Source organism: Danio aesculapii, chromosome 11, assembly GCF_903798145.1.
Source record: "Danio aesculapii chromosome 11, fDanAes4.1, whole genome shotgun sequence".
NCBI classification, from domain to species: Eukaryota; Metazoa; Chordata; class Actinopteri; order Cypriniformes; family Danionidae; genus Danio; species Danio aesculapii.
Genome location: NC_079445.1, coordinates 28,948,234 through 28,969,780, shown reverse-complemented (window position 1 = coordinate 28,969,780; position 21,547 = coordinate 28,948,234). Strand labels below are relative to the sequence as shown.

Below are 21,547 nucleotides of genomic sequence, written 5' to 3'. Positions count from 1 at the left end.
CATAGTATTTTTTGTCATATTTATTGTTAATTTTCTTATTTATTTAACAAATATGGTTATGAATGACACATTATATATCAACAGCAAACTGGAATAGAATATAAAACCCAACATATTGATTTAGCTTTGATTTGAATTATGTTAATCCTATCTCTAATATAATTTAAAACTTACATACATTGGGCAGCACGGTGGTGCAGTGGGTAGCACAATCGCCTCACAGCAAGAAGGTCGCTGGTTCAAGCCCCAACTGGGTCAGTTGGCATTTCTGTGTGAAGTACGCATGTTCTTCCTGTGTTGGCGTGGGTTTCCTCATGGGTGCTCCGGTTTCCCCCACAGCCCAAGGACATGCTATAGGTGAATTGGGTTAGCTAAATTGTCCCTAGTGTATGTGTGTGAATGAGAGTGTATGGGTGTTTCCCAGTGTTGGGTTGCGGCTGGAAGGGCATCCGCTGCGTAAAACAAGTGCTGGATAAGTTGGCGGTTCATTCCGCTGTGGTGACCCCTGATTAATAAAGGGACTAAGCTGATAAGAAAATGATTGAATGAACTCATACATTTACAAACATTATATGCTAAACATTTGAAGTGCTGTCAACAAACAGTTAGACCACTCCATAACCGCGGGTCAGTACAGTGTCTCTTTTATTTGTCTAGCCACAAACACACCAAAATGCTCCTGTTTTTAAGTGCCATATTGATCAATAAAGTGAGAAATTGAAGCCCTCTCTCCAGACTGAGACTGGGGCGGTACTGCAGGGTTGAAGGTGCTGAGACAAAGGCTAAGGGTCACAGCGGGCTGGCTGGATTACTGGAGACCTGCCTGCAGGGTCTAGGTTTCAGTGCCAGCTCCGGCTTGCTGTGGTTGGCAGGGTGCTGACTGCTGGAGAAGCGCTTGGGCATGCTGACGTGGCGGGAATGACAGAAGGAGCTGATGGGGTGCAGAGGGTATGAAGCCTTATACAAGCTTAATGCAGGCACAACTGCCCGCTGTTGTTCCACACGAGTGCGCCAACACTCAGCCAAGCCAAACTTAGTAGGGGGGCCTGTGTGTGGAAGAAACAAGAGATGAAAAGTAAGAGAGACATTACAAAGAAGAAAATGTTCAAACAGGATACGAGTGAAGCTTCTGTGTCACTACGCTGCCACCAAACAGAAGCAGTAATGACTCGAGAAAAAACTGTGTTGAAAAGGGCAAAGCACAGCAGGAAGATTTCTGGTGATTGAAATAAATGTGAATATGGAATCACCAAAAGTTTTATATTTATTTCAAATTTTATGTTGTTTTCAATTACAATTTTGGTTTATTTTAGTTTTAGTTCAACTTTGTATTCTATATTTTTCTATTATTATATAGTTTATTGATGTACATACATAGATAGACTAATAGATAGAACTAAAATTAAAATAGTACTGATACAGCAAATATAATGACAATAATAAATATAAGAATAAAACTAATTCACCATAACAGAGAATTACTGAAATATCACTAAAATAAGACTATATTATGGGTTATTATGTGGATTATTTACCAGTCCCGCCAGGATTTTGAGTCGAATGGTTCTTGAGATGAAGAAAATAATGTTTTACAAGATTCTTGTATTATTTCATGACAGAACACAAAGATTTGCTAATTTTGCCATAATTTTGAGAAAAAAAAAAACCCATAAAATTAGTCATTTTAGGTTGTAAATATATTCTTAAAAATGTCCCTGCAAAATCCTGCATGGATTGATTGTTGCTAAACAAATATGCGTTAATATTATATATTATACATATTCACAAAAAATATATATATACTTTTGCTGCTTGTTCAAACTATACATTTAAAATTAGGAAACAACACAATTTTTTTGGGACAACTTAAATATTTTATGTTCAATCCACTTAAATTTGTAAACGTAATCGATTTGTGTTAGGACAGCATGAATGATTTTTGTGGAATCCAATTTTTTTTTTTTTCAGCTTAGTGCCCTTATTCATCAGAGGTCGCCACAGCAGAATGAACCGCCAAGTTATCCAGCATATGTTTTACACAGCAGATGGCCTTCCAGCTGCAACCCACCTCTGGGAAACATCCATACACACTCATTCACACACTACGGCCAATTTAGCCTTCCCAATTCACCTGTACCACGTCTTTGGACTTGTGGGGGAAACCGGAGCCCCCGGAGGAAACCCATGCCAACAAAGGGAGAACATGCAAACTCCACAACGAAATGCCAACTGACCCAGCCGAGGCTCAAACCAGTGACATTGCTGTAAGGCGATCATGCTACCCACTGCGGCATCATATTATATTATATTATATTATATTATATTATATTATAATATAATATGTTATTCAACTCATTAATTCGTTTATTTTTTGACTTAGTCCCTTTATTAATCAGGGGTCGCCACAGCGGAATGAACCGCCAACTTATCCAGCATATGTTTTACACAGGGGACGCTGTTCTAGCTACAACCCAACACTGGGAAACACCCATACACACTTATTCACACACCCATAGACTACGGCCAATTTAGCTTATTCAATTCACCTATAGTGCATGTCTTTGGACTGTGGGGGAAACTGGAGCACCCGGAGGATACCCATGTGAACACGGGGAGAACATACAAACTCCACACAAAATCGGCAGCTGACCCAGCCAGGACTCGAACCGGCGAATCCTGGATAGATTGTTTGTTGCTAAACAAATATGCGTTAATATTATATATAATATATATTATATTACGAACCAGCGACCTTCTTGCTGTGAGGCAACAGTGCTACCACTACGCCGCAGCCTCATTTAGGCTACTGTTTAGTTTTGAGATTTAAATACTGCATTTTAGTGACATTTTAAGCACTATTTTAAGACTGTCGGATGGTCGTCATAACCAAAAAAGTACATTTGAAAATTCATTGATAATAACAATAGCCAAAATAGTATTCAAATTAATCTTAATATCAGTCGCTTTTGGTGCTTCACACATTTTCATTGGCCATTTTTTTTGTTTCAAGAATTGGTGCAAGATTTAGAATAAAAGTTACTTGTAAAATATTTTCTCTATTTAAAAACAATACAGATACAAATTGTTTTTTTGTTGTTGTTTTTTTTTGCACAGCTGGATGTTGAACTCATGAAAAATAATTGTGTGCACTGGCCAAACCTGATTAGCTAAAGTCACACCGAAGCGACAGCCAACAGTGGATTCCACTTGGTCTTAAAACCTCTTTGGATGAGCTATTTTCACAATTTATGCAGTCAAAATAGGACAAATGAACTCATGTATGGGTCTTTCAACCCACCTGAACCCCCCTAGTAAATAACTCAAAATAGTGTGTTATTAATCACTGCAACTGAGTGAAGTCAGCAACCTAAACTATTACCAGTTCAATTCATTAGTGACTCATTCAGAACAATGTGTGAACTGGATCAGTTGATTCATTATAAAGTTCTGACTCAAAAGTACAATATGTTCAATCACTCGATCATCACCTTTTCTGTTTAAACTTGAATAATTTGGAGTGAACCACTTTGAAATTTCAATCTTTTTCTCACACAAAGCCACTGCATGGATCATAAGAATTCCCTTTGATGTGAATTTAGTGCAATTTCATCTTTCATAAAGCTTGAAAGGCTCAGTAGCTGAGCTATTGAACACTACACTTCTTACACAAAAGAAATGGGAGTTCGTACAAGTTCACTGGAACAACATGAGAGCATGTAAATGATGACTGCATTTTCATTTTTGATCTAACCATCATGTAAATCACCCTCTGGCAAATAACACACACCAACTTTCATGCGTATTTGCAAAAGTTGTCTGATGGAGAATAAATAAAAAGCATTGGAATCGAAATTAAAGCCAGTGTGTTGTAACATAACTGATATCCATAATGATTAACAGGGGATATTCTCCAACATTATTCAAAGCACAGACCGGACTGCATTAAAAGCCATCTGGAGTGAAAGGAATGCTTAATACCTTGGACTGGGTGGTCTGACCTCTCCGGGACCCAGGCCAGTTTGTCAGGGTGCCAGGAGCGCAGTGTGGGCAGAGAGGAGGAGGTCTGACGCCCGTAAGACTCATCATACAGGGACACCAGGTAGTGGGAGGACGGGACATCGTGATGAGAAAGTAACTGCCTTGAGGGAACGCCCTAAAGTATGGATTAAACACATACACACCATTTGTCAGAGCAGTGAAAGGCAGAACAGATCTGTTATAAGGCACAGGTATAAAAATTGCATGTTGGCTATTGATGATATAAAACATGTCGCAAATGTATCTGTTATTTTGTCATAATGAATAATCAACTTTGTAACTCAGAGGTCAATAATTAAAGGGATAGTTCAACCAAAAATGGAAATTCTGTAACCACTGACTTTCATAGCCATTGTTTTTCCTACTATGGAAGTCAGTGGTTACAGGTTTTCAGCTTCATTCAAAATATTTTCTTTTGTGTTAAACAGATATGAAATATAAATATTTACAAAGAGCGATGACTTTTTTTTTTTTTTTGTAAATTCTGTGGTAAGATACAGACTTAGAATTACTGTTAGAATTACACAATGTCAAGAAATATTTTCTATGAACTCAAAATTGTGAGATATAAACTTTTAATTGTGAGAAACAAAGTCAGAATTAGAGGTTTACACTACCGGTCAAAAGTATGTTGTTGTTGTTTTTTTGTTTGTTTATTATGTTAATCAAGGCGGCATTTATTAAATGTAAACAAATTGTTAAATTGTTAAATATTTATTACAATTTTAAATAACTGCTTTCTTGTTGTGTGTAGTTTCAAATAAAATTTCATTTCATTTCAGCAGTCATCAATGCTTTTATTACTATTACCATTCTTAATATAATAATAATAATAATAAATATTAGAGTGATTTCTGAAGGATCATGTGAATCTGAAGACTGGAGTAATGAAGTTGAAAAATCATCTTTAAAATCACTGGAATAAATGTTTAAATTAAATTATAAACTATTTTTGAACAGTCATTTACAGTACAATAACATTTCACAATTTTACAATTTGTACTGTATTTTAGATTAAATAAATGCAGCCTTGGTAAACAGGGAAGCTTATTTTAAAGCATTTGAAAATCTTACTGACCCCAAACTTTTGACCGGTAGTGTATATCTATCAGATTTCTAAGAGTTCTTAAATTCATTCTAAAAAAAAAACTATCTTTTTATTTTTCTTAATTATTTCAAAGCAGAAATGAGCTTCCATAGAATTGTTACAATATATGTAAGCAAAATAATTCTCACAATTGCATTTTAATGACTTGAATTACTTAAGAATTACAACTCCAAATCAGAAAAAGTTAGGGACATTATGGAAAATGCAAATAAAAAAAGAAAGAAGTGATTTCTTAATTTACTTTGACTTGTATTTCACTGCAGACAACACACCAAACAATATTTAATGTGTTCCTCATGATTTGTAAATATTATTTTTTGTAAATAAACATGTATTCCAATTTTGGTTCTTGCAACACATTTCAAAGAAAATTGGAACAGTATAGCATTTACCACTTTCCTTGCTTTAAAACGGCACTTCTGGACACTGTTAACATAGGGCTTCCTTTCGGCACAGTACAGTTTTAACTGACATCTGTGAATGTAACTACATATTGTGGTACTTTACAAAAGTTTCTTAAAGCAGTCCTGAGCCCTTGTGGTGATATTGCTTATAGATGAATGTTGATTCTTAATGCAGTGCCGCCTGAGGGATCAGAGATCACAGTTATTCAGCTTAGGTTTGTGCCTTTGTCCTTTACGCACTAAAGTTCCTACAGATTCCTTGAATCTTTTAATGATGTTATGCACTGTTGAAGGTAAAATATCTAAATTTCTTCCTATCTTTCTTTGAGGAACATTGTTTTTAAACATTTCAATGATTTTCTCACATATGTGTTGACAAACCGGCGATCCTTAGCCTATTTTTGCTCCTAAAAGACTAGACCAAGTGTGCCTAAACTCAGTTCTGGAGGGCCGGTGTCCTGCAGATTTGAACTCCAAACACAATTAGACACACATGAACCGACTAATCAAGCTTTTACCAGCTATTCTACAAAGCTACTGACAGGTGTATTGAAGCAAGTTAGAGCTAGACTCTGCAAGACTACGTTTGTGCACCCTTGGACTAGATTCTTCTTGGATGCTGCTTTTGTACCAAATCATAATCACAACCACATGTTGAAGTCACCTGTTTCAAATCACGTCATTATTTAACCAATTTACCTGATTACTAGCCCTAAATTGCTCCTGTGACAACTTATTTGGAATGTGTTGCAAGTCTGAATGACAGGAAAAGATGTGTATTTACCAATAAAATGTCTTCCTATCTTTCTTTGAGGAACATTTTTTTTAAACATTTCAATAATTCATAATTACAATCACCTGTTGACATCACCTGTTTCAATTCACATCATTATTTGACCAATATACCTGATTACTAACCCTAAATTGCTCCTGTGCCAACTTTTTTGAACACTGTTGTGGGTCTAAATGACAGGAAAGGATGTATATTTACTAATCAAATGAAGTTGACCAAACAAAACATGAAATATTTTGTTCATATTGTCTGCAATGAAATACAAGTCAAGTAAATTTGAAAATCACTACTTCCTTTTGTATTTGTGCTTTCCATACTGTCCCAACTTCTGATTTGCGATTGTAAATTCTGATTTGGAAAAAGTCTTAAGTACGGTGGCCAGAAAGTGTAAAACAACATTACAAAGTGTGAAACACTTTTACGAAGCTCAAAACAAATGAACATTTCGGAAAACATTTTTACATTTTAGAAAAAAATTTAACAAGACGCAAAACACTTTTATCAGTCCCAAAACAAATTTACACTGACAGATTCTTTACGGAAAGGGAATGTACCACATACCGAAAGTGACATGGTGAAAGGTGTTGTTGTCTATGGTTGGTGGTGAGCGCATTAAATTCGTGTTACGTTTCGAGTACATGGTGTAAATAAAGTTTATGGTGACTAAACATGGACTGCGGTCGAGGGATGTTTTGCCCGTTTTGTGCAAACACGAAGGCCACTCGTTCGCTGTAATCGTGGACAGGGTGTTAACATCTGCTTGAGGACTCTTAAAAGTAAACTGAACGAAGCCGGTGTTACGGTTTAACTGGTGTCCGTGTTAACTGGTAAACTAATCATGTTTCAGACTGGCATATTCGTCACTTTTTCACAGCAACAAAACATGCCCATACCAAATAAATATATTTATTAACTGGTGTCAGTGTCATTGTAAACATTATTGATTTTAATATTTGTGTGACAGAACAGTATATAAACAAAATTAATCTAAAAAATAATTAAAATTAACATGTCATCAACAGGATTCGAACCCAAGTCAAAAAGTTCAGCACAACTATCTAACTGAGCTATTCGAGACTACACATTAGGTCCGTTTTGATATCTTTATTAGTCAACATATGTTGTGCTTTGTGTTAACTTGTTTCCATGTACTCACGTTTACATGTTTCTACAAACTCTCACACTGATATTTTCTCAGAATAGCTCTAAATGACAAACCATTGTTCAAACCATGATTTTTACAGTTGTAGACTCATGTTAACCTGTGCCTTGGTAAAATCGTTTTTCCTATGTAATTGTGTATTATGATAGATAGCTTTGTAAAAAGTGAGAGCTTTGTAAAAAAGAGAGCTTTGTAAAAGTGTTTCACACTTTGTAATGTTGTTTTGCACTTCCCGGCCACCATACTTAAGTGTTAAATTGTGAGAAATAAACCTGCAGCCGAGAGGTGACAAGTCTGAATTGTCAGATAAACAGTCATTTCCTTTTTCATACTTAATTCTATAGCTTCCTTAGAAATCTGCATTCGCATGAAAAGAATCGCTCGACCAAATTCAAGCTGGACCACCACTGTTTTTTGCAAAGCAGTTTAGTAGCATGTTGAGTTTAATGACATGTTTCCCGTCTATATATGCCTGCTGCCTGTCATCAAAACCGAACATGATTTGCTCGCTGGTGTGTTTGTGATGTTTGGTAAATGATGCATGAACTGATGGATTTGTCCCAAACCTCTGATCTGCGAAGAGCCTTTCGCCGCATGACAACATCAGGCCTGTGCAACATGTGCGGTATGTAGTCCAGCCTGTTGGAGCTGTTTGCTGTCTTACACTCTCGAGCGAACTGTCTCACCACACACACATAAGAAAGACAAAAAACACTCAGCAAACAAATCCCACGCTCAGCAGAGCTTGCGGTCCCCTATTGATCGCAGATGTACTCTCTCAGGTCTGTTCCTGACTCGGGAACTGCAGCATGTCTTGCATCAATCCCATTTGTCTGCCTCTAGTCTGTGCTGACCAAGCTGATCAGCAGCGCTAATCGCTTTTGCATAGATCTGAGGACTCTCTGAACAACTGAAGCCCTTTCAGGGTTTAAACATTGCACACTGACAACTGCTTAAGTAGTGTGTTAACTACTCCAAACAAGAGTAATTAGGAATTGACTCGAATTAATAGTTGCTGACACATGTTAGAAATGAAAAACTATTTTTTTTAATGAAATATAGAATAATGGGTGGCCTGCGACCGAAGTGGGTTTCCTCCAGGTGCTCCAGTTTCCCCCCACAGTCCAAAGGCATGCTGTATAGATGAATTAGATCAACTAAACTGGGTGTAGTGTGTGTGAGTGAGTGTTTCCCAGCACTGGGGGTTCATGAGTTAGTGTACTCTCAGTGCTGGGTTGCGGCTGCAAGGACATCCACCGCATAAAAAAACACATATGCCAGAATAATTGGTGGTTCATGCTGCTGTGGCGACTCCTGATAAAGCAGGGACTAAGCCAAAGGAAAGTGAGTGAGTGAAAATAGAATAATCCGCAGTTTTGAATTCAGTGGCGTTTGACTTGAATGGATTAGATAACCCAAATGTACAGTATTTTTTGGACTTGGCCGATGGTTTTTATTACATATTTACTAAACTATTTGCAAGCATAATGAAAAATTGGTGATGTATGTGGCAAACAAAAATTGAGGGTTGATCTTTGATATGCTTTGGACAACTAAAATGGTTTGCAAAGCTTTGAAAACTTGATAAATCATTTGTTTTGATATGTAAATGAGTTAAAAGCAAACATTACCCTGGATCATAAAACCATTCCTTTAGGGGGAATAACCAAAAATATGTCAAAATTATATATATATATATATATATATATATATATATATATATATATATATATATATATATATATATATATATAGTTGAAGTCAGAATTATTAGCCCCCTGAATTATTAGCCCCCGTTTATTTTTTTCCCCTTATTTCTGTATAACGGAGAGAAGATTTTTTTTCAACACATTTCTAATCATAATAGTTTTAATAACTCATTTCTAATAACTGATTTATTTTATCTTGGCCATGATGACAGTAAATAATATTTTACTAGATATTTATCAAGACACTTCTATACAGCTTAAAGTGACATTTAAAGGCTTAACTGGGTTAATTAGGTTAGGTTATTACAGTGGTTTGTTCTGTAGACTACTGAAATAAATATAGCTGAAAGGGCCTAATAATTTTGACCTTAAAATGGTTTTAAAAAATTTTAAACTGCTTTTATTCTAGCCGAAATAAAACAAATAATATATTATGTATATTTTATTTCATATATAAAATCATTTTTATTTTATTACAAAAATCATTTGAATATTAAGTAAAAATCGTGTTCCATAAAGACATTTTTAAAATTTGTTCTGTAAATCTAGCATAACTTAATATTGATTAGTAGTATGCATTGCTAAGACTGAAATTTTGACAATATTAAGGTGATATTCACCTTTTTTGAACCCTCAGATATTTAAATCTTGGCCAAATATTGTCCTATCTTAACATAACAAATGCTTATTTATTCAGCTTTCAGATTAATCTTAGTTTCAAAATATTAACACATGACTGTTTTTGTTATCCAAACTCACATTCTCAAATGCATGAATCAGGAATTTTATATACCAGCGGAAGGTGAAGATGACAGAAATGGATAAATTGGTAAAAAAATGAAGAAAATATATGTTTGTTACAATATATTCATTATTTGTATTTTTAAGTCATTCTAAGTATTTTAATAAGAATAAAGTACAGTTAAGGTCAGAATTATTAGCCCCCCCCCCCCCTTTGAATTTTATTTTTATTTTTAAATATTTCCCAAATGATGTTTAACAGAGCAAGGACATTTTCACAGTATGTCTGAAAATATTTTTTCTTCTGGAGAAAGTCTTATTTGTTTCATTTTGGCTAGAATAAAAGCAGTTTTTTATTTTTTTATGAACCATTTTAAGGTCAAAATTATTAGCCCCTTTAAGCAATTTTTTTTCGACTGTCTACAGAACAAACCATCATTATACAATAACTTGCCTAATTACACTAACTTGCCTAGTTAACCTATTTAACCTAGTTAAGCCTTTAAATGTCACTTTAAGCTGTATAGACGTGTCTTGACAAATATCTAGTAAAATATTATTTACTGTCATCATGACAATGAAAAAACAAATCATTTATTATAAATGAGCTATTAAAACTATTATGTTTAGAAATGTGTTGAAAAAAATCTTCTCTCCGTTAAACAGAAATTGGGGGAAAAAATAAACAAGAGGGCTAACAATTCAGGGGGGGCTAATAATTCTGACTTTAACTGTATACTAATCATGAAAATTTAATTGAACTAGACTTTATCTCAACTTCATTCATTCATTTACCTTCAGCTTAGTCCCTTTATTCATCTGGGGTCACCACAGTGGAATGAACCGCCAACTTATCCAGCATATGTTTTACATGCCCTTCCATGTACACTACACTACGGCCAATTTAGTTCATTCAATTCACCTGTACCACATGTCTTTGGACTGTGGAGGAAACCCACACCAACATGCAAACTCCACACAGAAATGCCAACTAACCCGGCCGGGACTTGAACCGGCAACCTTCTTGCTGAAAGGCAACAGTGCTAACCACTGAGCTAACCACAATAGCACAGAAATTAAACAATGATACAATAAATGTTCAATGCCAAAATACAAGTTTTACATAGTTATTTTAAAAAAAAATACATTGTTTTTCATTAGTTTTTTATTTTTATTTAGTTTTTACTTTTTGTTTTCAAATTCAGTTAGCTTTAATTAGTTTTCAGAGGTAGATTTACTCGTTTTTATTAGTTTTTATATTTTGAAATTGTTGAATTGTTTCTGTTAGTTTCAGTGTTAGTTTTATGTTTGTTTGTTTTTTTCTTTTTGTAAATTGGGATATTTGTGCAAGATTCAAAATCATCAGAATAAATATTGTCTAAAAAAACAAACAAAGATAGGCTACTTTTTTTGACACAAGAACACTACATTTATCATTCCTCAAATTCAAATACAACACCAGCCCACAAGATAGCAGCCTGCTTCTGAGGTTAAATACAGTAGTGATGGGAAGTTCGGATCTTTAACTCGAACCGGATCCTTTGAAACAATATTCCCAGGTTTGGACTCAACATATCAAAAATATGTAGTCAGCAATCATAATTTCAGTCAGTTAAAACATCACCATGATCTGAAAAGTGTCTTACAATTAAGTTTTGCAACCCAACTGAAGCACGATTCCCTTATTTAAGTTCCATCACGACTTTCTGTTATGAAATAAACTTACGTTTCGCCAGACCCTCGGTTTACCCGCGCTGCAGTTGTTCAAGTTCAGTTCCGTCACAGCATGCTGTCATACTATTTGTGTTCGGTTCACCGTCTGCTGAATCACGCATGCGCAGTATACTGCTTCATAAATCTGACCTCATTGTAACGTTACTGTTTTAATAACTGAATGAATTTGTATATATTGGTTTATTTCAAGTCTGAGGGCGGTATCGGGCATGTTAAAAGTAAGTTATTTGGGGATAAGTAATTAACGTTATCAATGTAATCGTTTCAAATGATTCTGTTCGATTTGGTGATTGGTTGAACTAATTCACTAGAACCGGTTCACTTAGAAGATCCGGTTAAAAAGAACGATTACTTCGCGATCGCGATCACTAATACAGAAATAAAATACATTTTTGGGCATAAATCTGTTATATTCTGCTCGGGTCGTATTTAATGTTTTCACCGTGCTGCTGTCATTTCCAGCGATCGTTTTTGTCGCGGGAGCAACAGCGAGGATGACTGGAGGAGGACCGACTGGATCTGTCCGCAGGATTACAGACTCTGAGTAAATAGATTACTCTGAAGTAAATAGATTTACTTCTAAACGGCATACAGTAGGTATGAATTAAATACATTTACAAAAACGAAAAGAACAATTAGATTTGTATGTACACAAAACAGTTTCAGTTAGTTCTAGTTTAAAAAAAAACTTTTAATTTTTTTCACTTAACAAAAATGTTTCTTCAATTCTAGTTTCGTTAACTATAATAACATTGGTTGCCATTTTTATCAGATATATGCCACAATATATAAATAAACACAACTTTTGTTTTGCTATTACTCAAAGTTTGGTTTAAGCCGGAAAAAAACTATGCAATTTGGGTCACTTAGTTTGTCAGGCATTTTTAATTGTATCAACTTTAATTCAAGTTTTAATTTAATTATTAAAACAAACGAAAAGCATAGTTGTGCTTTTTCTGCTATGGCAAAAATAGCATGCAAGTCCATGTATTTGGTATTAGTTCAATCACAATTCAATCTGCAAATTATGAACACACAGTGATATAATTTCGATAATATAAGTATATTCTCCAGAGCAATGGTGTACCTACTTGTAATTTCTCCTCCACCCAATTACCAATGAGCACTTTGTTGCCATACTTCTGCTCTATTTTCCAACCAGGCTGGCTCCACTTGTCATAAGGGTTTTGCATTTTGTACATGCTGTATCGTTATAGTTCAAACTCCTCACAGTCTGCAGACCTCCTGCATGATCAGATACACACTTATGATATAGGTCACCGGCTCTCTATAGCCGTCAAAGCAGGAGACATTCTAGAGTTCTGTTGCCATGGACACAACAAACACTAGTGCTGGCGCAATGGAGCAGCTGCAGCAAGAGAAGTTTCATCAGATTCCTTTAAACGCACCATGCAAATGCTGACTACACTCTGAATGATGATAATTAGCTTTACTTGTAGCACCAAAGGAAAGACTGCAGTCTCATACAAATGAGGTTGTACAAAGGACATGAGATGTGGAAGGAATTTTTAATGTATCGCACTCTGAAATATCATTCATGATTCAGTGGACAAATTGAGCATTGTTTGGACCTAACAAAAGAGTTTGGAACTTATAAAGTCAATCAAAAATAGTTGAAATCACAATCCCTGGTAAATCTAATACTAAATACTGCTGTGTCAATGATTCTTAAAAGGAATTAGAAAAAAAAGGTTTTACAATAGATTGCAGCAGAGCATTGCTTAATTTTTAGCAGGCTTGGTTCCCGGTGTTATTTTTCTATTAATTTTTTTCCAATGTGATTTTTTAAAACGGCTTTAAGTGTTATAAAACATGAACCAAATCAACCAAACTAGGTCATTATAACTATAAAGGGCCTTGATGCTCCTACAAGATTAAGTCAGTCATATATGAACAAAATAATGACATTCTAAGGCTTAATAGAAACGGGCAGACGTACACACATAAGAGTACAATGATGAGTCTCTTGATATATGTTTTTCTCATTTTATGCCATTTCCTTTCATTGGAAGTATGTGATTTTGACATGTCCCTTACACTGCTAATTTCAGTATGTTTTTGAGTGTAAAAAGTAGATAAATACACAACATTTAAATAATTTGTAAGTATTTGTTTTGTCCTCAATTAGGTATTTCATGATATAAGTAATTTTGATAACTTAAATGTTGTTTTCATAATGATATTAAAGAGCCCCTGTTATGGGTTTTTGAAAATGACCTTCCATGCCTGTGTAACAGCTCTAAGTGAAGTGAAATATCCAGCTAAGGCTTAAATTAAAAGTGCATCATGTTTAAAACTATTGATTCATCTATAAAAGAGTCGACTCATAGTGGTTTGAATGAACCACCGCTGTAAAGCTACGGTCACACTGGGCTTTGTGTTCGCGAAATTCTGTCGTATGGCGCTGCGAAAAAGGGCGGGATTAAACAAGATGATTAGACATTAAAAAAGCGAGCGATTGCTCCATGTTTTAAATTTCTGTCCAGAGAGGTCATGTTTTGATCCTCGATTGGTCTCAGGCAGTCAAGTGATGCGATTTCGCAGGTCGGAGTTCACCAAGCTTGAACTTTGCACCGCAGCGACATGCGAAACTTAAAGCATGACCCTGCGTTTCCGGTCTGACGCATTCGCGTGCGTATGAATGGAAGTCTATGGGAGGAAAAGCCCAGTGTGACCACAGCTTTACGTGTCTTTAGACGCGTCGGTGTGAATTCAATATGGAACTCAAGCCCCGCCCAGTTGTTGCACGTGCAGACCTGGGAAAATTGAAAACCCCGCCCAAAAACACTGTAGAAAGAAAGAGGAAGACAAACACTGAAGCAGATCCTGGCTGAATCAAGCCGCATAGACGCTGTGCTCTAAAGTGTGAGGGAAAGTTAGTGTTTTTTTCCCTGCTCAAAGATTAGGCTGTGAAGAGTCAGTGGTTGAAGTTTTTTCTGCAAAAATACCTCAGCATTATAGCCCCAGCCTTGTGCTGTGTTCCCATTTTACTGATGAGTGCTTCAGCAATCTACACACTTACAACGGAGGATTTGTCGGCTGTTTGGTAAAGGAAGGATCAGAAAAGACTATTGATGTACTTTGTCAGAGCTTGACAGGAACGTTACAATACACAGTTCATGGATCAGTTCCTTCCTCCATTTCACAAGTTTAAGTAAGTGCGATTAAAATGGTTGCCGCCTTGTTTTCTCTAGCTTGCAAATTATGTTTTGTTACTTGTAACCGCTTGTACTGTATCTGGTTAACTCTTTATATTCTCATATCGTGTCTAAAACCACGTTGAAAACATGACGCATGCCGCTTTGTTTACAAATCTAAATGCGTTTGTGAGCTCGCTATCCACTGCCATTTGTCGTTGCTATGGCCACTGTCAGCTTCAAGTTTCAAATTAGTTCAGCTTTTGCCACTGTGTGGATTAATACTGAATGTGTGTCATTGTTTTTACTTATGGTTAAGAATAAAGCGCCAGTGGTGTAGTGGTTAGTGCGTCGACACATGCACTCCAGTGCTCATGGTGACCTGAGTTTGATTCTGCCTCGCGGTCCTATGCCGATCCTTCCCCTCTCTCTTCTCCCCATGCTTTCCTGTCAATTCTCTCTATATACAATAAAGGTGAAAACCCCGAAAAAAATATTATTAAAAAGAAAAGAGCAATATGCTGGTGTTTAACTGCATTGCTTTAATGCACTCCTGCATTGGACTCACACATACACTCTGCACTCTGACTACAAAATTGTTGATAAGCCGTGCTGGGCACTTCTCTCTCTGTCTCTGTCTGTTTCCCAATAATGTTCATTCAAGCAGCTTTACAAAAAGTTATGTTGTCCATAGGCTATATATATACACATAGTTAACCTGCAAATGTGTGGTATGTTTTTTTTTTAAAGGTTGTCTATGTGTGTATACATATATAATATCATTAAATCTTATAAGAACAGTTTGTGTATTGCTTAAGACTGTCCTTAAAGTCCTCACAGAGTTGGCATCATCTATTCAATTCCTGTTAGGGTTGGCATCATTTCTTCAAGGTTAGTTTATTATTAAAACAAAACAAAAATGCTAAATAGCTTAAAGTGGTTTAAGGAACACAATTTAACCAAAGATATTTATATATATATATATATATATATATATATATATATATATATATATATATATATATATATATATATATATATATATTTATTTATTTATATATATTTTTTAATCGTAGTGGAAGTTAAAGGGTTAAGAAACCCTCTGATGTAAGCATCTGCTTTGCACACAGTAAGAATCTACACATATGTAATTTTACCCATATTTTGTGTGAAGGTAAATGTTGCCAACATGTCTATAATGAAATATTAATTAATACAAAAAAATCAAAAATATAGCTTTTAAACTGTGTACAGTCCGCTTTAATTGTGTCATTGTGAAATTTGAGAAATATACAAATTTTTCCAATGCCTACTTGTCATGAAAAAGTGTACTTGTTGCAATGGGCTATATGCACAGCTTGTATTGTTCAGCCAATGTTGAACTTCTGTTGAAAGCTTAATGTGACTATTTTCAATTTCATATTTATACCATTTCATATCCTTTTATACCATTAATGTTGTAATGTAATTAAAATATAATCAGTTAAATAGACTTAAGCATCCATTTGGTTGTTAAAGTGTAAAAAGAGACGAAAGACCATTTAAATGCAGGCGCCGTCATTAGCAGCAGGCTAGCGCAGAAATTCCATTGAAAACACTGGTATAAAATTTATTTCCATATTTTAAAGACATAATGCAAAAAAATATAATTTAATGCAGTGCTTCTTGTTTGGTCTGATACCCACTTTATATTGTATCTCAGCCAGGCAGTGAAGGTCGCTGTTTTTTAAAGAAATCAGATCTTAAACGCAGCGACTTTGTGTGGGATGACAATAACCAGAAGCCCTGGGTCTGGCCGACTGAACATAAAAGTCTATGTGCATATACCCCATTTTCTGATTGGTTGATATTTCTTTACAGAATCATATATATATTTTCTAAAAATGTAACATGATGTAAAAATCTAACTTATGCAGGCAGACTTCTGTATTTAGAAAAATTTTACTATATTTTGCCTTCGCAATCAGAGAGTCTTTACATATCTTACAATGTCGTCCAATCCCCTTTGGGATGACTGAAATGTCAACCAGCCCTGGTTGAAGAAGCTGATGACCCCATGGAAGCCCTCAGGTAGATGCTCCCACGTGACGTCCACTCCTAAATCCCTCAGTCGCTTCTGGTACAGAAAACCATCATCTCTCAGCACATCAAACTCACAGGTCAAAACAAAAGCGGGCGGCACAAGACGAAGAACATCATCCTCAGCTAGTAACGGGGAGATCTCTGGATCAAGGCCTTGTTTAATGATGTGATATGCATCAGCATCATGGCTTGAGACAACCTGCCGACATCTTGCTTGTTTTTTGAACTGAGGTGGAAGACTATTCGGATCCAGCCATTTCTTATAGCGAAGTTTTAGCTCAGTTGGAACATGCCTGCCTTCCAGAATCTGTTGGCTCACGGACGTATTCCCGTTGAGGTACTGCAGGAAATAAAACACCGTTCGGCCTCTGAACAATATGGGCACAGAGTGGTTCTGCTGGTATGAGGGCAGGTGGAAATCTGCCATCTGCAGTGCCGGGTAGATGAGAACCTGGGCACAGGGAGATGGCAGATGACCATCCTGTGTCTTCGACAGCCTCTGGCAGAGAGCGGCTGCCAGGTTCGCCCCTGCGCTGTCGCCACCAACTGCCACCCTGCGTGGATCTACTCCAAAATCAGTCGCTGCTATTGAAAGAAAGTGGCGAGTCGCGACCTCACAGTCATCCAGGTGGGCAGGATACCTGTGCTCGGGGGCCAGGCGATAACTAAACAATGGGAAACAGAGATGGAATAAAGCATCAAACTAAACAGGCTAGAACTGAACAGTAAAAGTGAGAATGTCAAAAGTCAGCTAACCCAACAGACACAACTGTGGTGTCACTCTTCAGTGATATATGCTGACACACTTCATCATAATCATCTGCGGAGGAAGAAACAATAAAGACAAGTTAAAGTATCAACAGAAAAGTGGTTCACTGTTTAAATGAGCGCTTATTACCAATGCAGCCAAACATCCATCCGCCACCATGAAAGTAAACCAGTCCCCTTTTTTTCTCTCCCGAGGCAGCTGTAGGCTCATACACCCTCACTGGAACTGCACTGAAGGTCAAGTCCTTAATACGGAGCCCGTGGGGTACTGACCTTTTGCGGGTCATGATATGACATCTGCACCATCGCACAAAATTATACTGATGGCACAGGCCCAGTCGCTCCAGAATATAGCCCTAAAGGTGATTAGAATACAAAAGAGACTCATTGACAATGATTGGCCAATTCATAAAACTTACGTCGTGATTAAATGTGCCATTTAGTGGGTAAAGCAGTTTCTTGGGCATTTGAATTCCGTAGTCATATTCTGAGATAAGCAGAAAAGCTCAAATCTCTTTATATTGTGCCCTTGAGAGAATATGAATCAAGTGGTTGAAAAACACTCTGTGCTCGCTCTATGTCTGGTTTATTCCCATTTTTAATAAATTGCGCACCACTGAAGGGTTATTAAATAACTCTTTTGAGTGCTATTGTCCTAAGCATTCTGAATCACAGAATATAATTTAATTTACCACTCCAAAAAAGAGACATTATCATCTTGCAATTTGGAAAACATTTGGAAAATTAAACATTCAAGCTTTAGTATTTTTAGACTGCAGTGAAGATGAGAAATTAACAAGAAATTTTCCTAAAGGATTGGATATGCCAGAAAAAAAGCACACAAGCATACACACAAATAACATGAACACTCACCACACTACTTATCCCCACAAATGTGAAATGAATCACTCGCAGTTTTGCAGGACTGTCAACTCCATGAGGAATATGTAAATTTCTCAGCTCAAAGTACAACAATAAACAAAAAGCAGCTAAAAGTGCTGCAAATACACTGATAAGAATTGCAGTTGCTGTGTTCATGACTGCTTCAGCTTGCTGCACAAACCACAATGACAGTTCAAAATACATGTTCCCACCCCTTATATACAGGTGCAAGGTCAATGTGTGACTCGGCAGTTACCTCATGACAAGAAATCCAAAACCTTTTAAAAAACCCTGGTGGAAGGCTGAAGTATATAAAAATCCCACCCTCTATGGATTAAAACAGACATAAGCAAAAGTAAAACATCTAATTACCTTTCAAAGACCTTGGTTTATTAATTTGATTCTAAATATGGTGGAGTACAGACTATTATGCACTATCTATAGCAGGCTAGAGGTGAAAATGACTACAATACAGTGAGTTTATGAAACAGTGTCAGCAGAAATATGGTAACTATGGGTAACAGGCTCAGAGTAACGTATAAGGGCACTGTCCTTATCAACAGGGGAATTACGAACCTCCTGTAAGTCACACGTGACGTCACACGGATTCAACCGTGCATATCGGTTGCTAAAAAAGACCGGTTGCAATAGCAAACATGTCGTGTTGTGCAGTAGGATGCCAAAATCAAAAATAAAAACTTAAATTTTACCATACACCACACTGCTTTTAATGCCAACCGCAGACATCTTTGGCTAACAGCCATCAAAAGAGATGAATGGAGAGAGGACCTAATTAAAAATGCTCGACTCTGCAGTTCTCATTTTATATCAGGTAAGTTCACGCTTGGATCATACAAATCATACATTTTGAAGCAATGTTTTCGGCAAAAACTGATAAATATGATTAATTAAACTGCGGACACTGAATGCTAAGAATGAAATGTTAAAATGGAAGCTCACATACCCTGCCGTACAGGTGCAGTTCGCTATCAGAATGCAGTTATTTTGCTTGTTGTTACCCAGGCCTTGTACAGTCAATATACCTTATCTCTAATATAACAACAAACTCTGTCTGTACCGCATCGGATGTCATTCCCTTGCTGCAAATGCTAGCGATCCCGTTTTTTCCTGCAACCTCGATGCGTGCGCATCATGAATGTTTACAAACAGATAATTCACCTATAGCCTACTATCAAAGCAAATTACAGCCCTGATCAGTATACAAATGAAAGAAATCCTGACAAATGGCTTATCATCAAAAGCTACGGTATATTCTAACTAACGAGACAGCTAATTAAAATCTAATTAACAATAATAACAACACACATGATAATATGGTTGAATGTTTACATAGAGATAATTGATAGTGGAATGGCTTTATAAGACAAAACTCTGCATATTCATTAGTTGGAAATTAACTTAGTTCTTTTAATCCTATTACTATGCAAATTCACATTAACGCTATCTTTCATGACAGTAAATGTTTGTGAAGTGGCTATCACTGAAAAGTCTGATTTGTTTCACTGCTTGTGAAATTTCACTGTTGATCTGTAGATGGCAGTGACACTCTAACTGAAAGAAAAAAAATCCTTTGTGTTTAGCATCATTATGCTTCATAAACAAGAAGATAGAAAAGGCCTCACGAGTGAACACAAAATAGAGGATAATGGCTTTATGTTATTTTGAAATACTAAAAATTAAGTTTCATTGTCTGTGTTTGATCACCATATCCAGAAATGGGTAAATTGAAGTGGAACATGCTTTTTAGTCCACCAGACAACCATTAAGCCTTCTCTGAGAGTTGCTGGGCCATTACTAAGAGGCACAGCATAGCACAATGCAGTCTTTGTGAGGCTGCATTTCGACCCAGTCCAGTCTGAGCAGCCCTCCATTCAGCTTTTAAGCAGGAGAAGCAGAGGCCAGGCCAAAAATCACAGTCTGGAATCTCCACAGCGGCTCCTGGGTTTACTGTGAGTTTAAGAGTCATTTACAAAGGTCTGCATGTTCTGGCGGTGGAATACTTCTTTGCATTGACTGACATAAGCAACAGGAAAAGGAGAGTAACCACATTTAGGACACACAGAATTTGCTCATTTAGACAAATCTCACACTATATTAAAATGAGAGTTTGGTCACCTAAAATCTTCACGAATAGAAAGATAAATTTACATGCGAATTTAAATGAGTTATTGCAAAAAACACACAAAAAAATAAATAAATAAATCAACTAAATTGTTTTTTTTTTCTCCGTTTTTTTCTTTGTATCAACATTTTATTTAATATTTTTAAGCAGTTTATTAACATTTTATTTATTATTTTTCCCCCAACATACCCAGACTCTGATATTAAGTATTTTTTGTTTGTTTTTGTTAGATTGAAACCAGTTTTGGCTTTGGTACTGACTGATCTAATGTATATGCACATGTATATTATTGTAAAGCATCCTATAGAATATATTAATTTATAAGAGAGGTCTGTGAGAGGTGTAGTTGTTGTGCTGAGCATATATTGTAAAATTTAGAAGTTTGCAATGAGGCAGAAAAAAAAATGCCAAAAAGTTACAGTGTGTTAACCTCAGTTCAATATATATATATATATATATATATATATATATATATATATATATATATATATATATATATATATATATATATATATATATATATATATATATATATATATATATATATCAACAAAATATTGACTATGGATATAATGAATATTGACACAAGTTACTTGGTAGCTTATTGCTAGAAATCTGCATATTTCCACAGATTTTTAGCCCATCATTTAGACTTGTGTAAATTTATATTTATTCAGTTTTTTAATGAATTTCACTAATATTATTGTGATATAATAACAGTAATATTAAAATGTTCATATGATTTATTTACAATACAGTTTGTAAAGTAATATTTCTGTCTTTTAGATGTTACATTATATGGGAGACTAGCTTTGTTAACCAAAT

The 21,547-nt window shown here is 35.8% G+C and overlaps 2 protein-coding genes across 3 annotated transcripts; both read right to left on the bottom strand.

Annotated features, from left to right (window-relative positions):
• Positions 1–63: 63 nt before the first annotated feature.
• On the bottom strand, positions 64–12,980 carry cfap107 (cilia and flagella associated protein 107). 2 transcript variants are annotated; one of them, XM_056468513.1, is made up of 4 exons: positions 12,781–12,980; positions 8,072–8,182; positions 3,979–4,153; positions 64–1,046 (listed from the first exon to the last, which is right to left on the bottom strand). In XM_056468513.1, exons 1-4 carry the CDS (start codon positions 12,889–12,891, stop codon positions 790–792), a joined length of 654 nt encoding a protein of 217 aa, XP_056324488.1. In that variant the 5' UTR covers positions 12,892–12,980; the 3' UTR covers positions 64–789. The 2 variants fall into 2 exon arrangements, with proteins under 2 accessions (XP_056324488.1, XP_056324489.1); XM_056468514.1 differs by lacking the exon at positions 8,072–8,182.
• Positions 12,981–15,929: 2,949 nt separating this feature from the next.
• aadacl4 (arylacetamide deacetylase-like 4) lies at positions 15,930–18,750 on the bottom strand. The gene is made up of 4 exons (XM_056468318.1): positions 18,571–18,750; positions 17,828–18,053; positions 17,686–17,749; positions 15,930–17,594 (listed from the first exon to the last, which is right to left on the bottom strand). The coding sequence occupies exons 1-4, from the start codon at positions 18,733–18,735 to the stop codon at positions 16,811–16,813; spliced, it is 1,239 nt and encodes a 412-aa protein (XP_056324293.1). The 5' UTR covers positions 18,736–18,750; the 3' UTR covers positions 15,930–16,810.
• Positions 18,751–21,547: the final 2,797 nt, after the last annotated feature.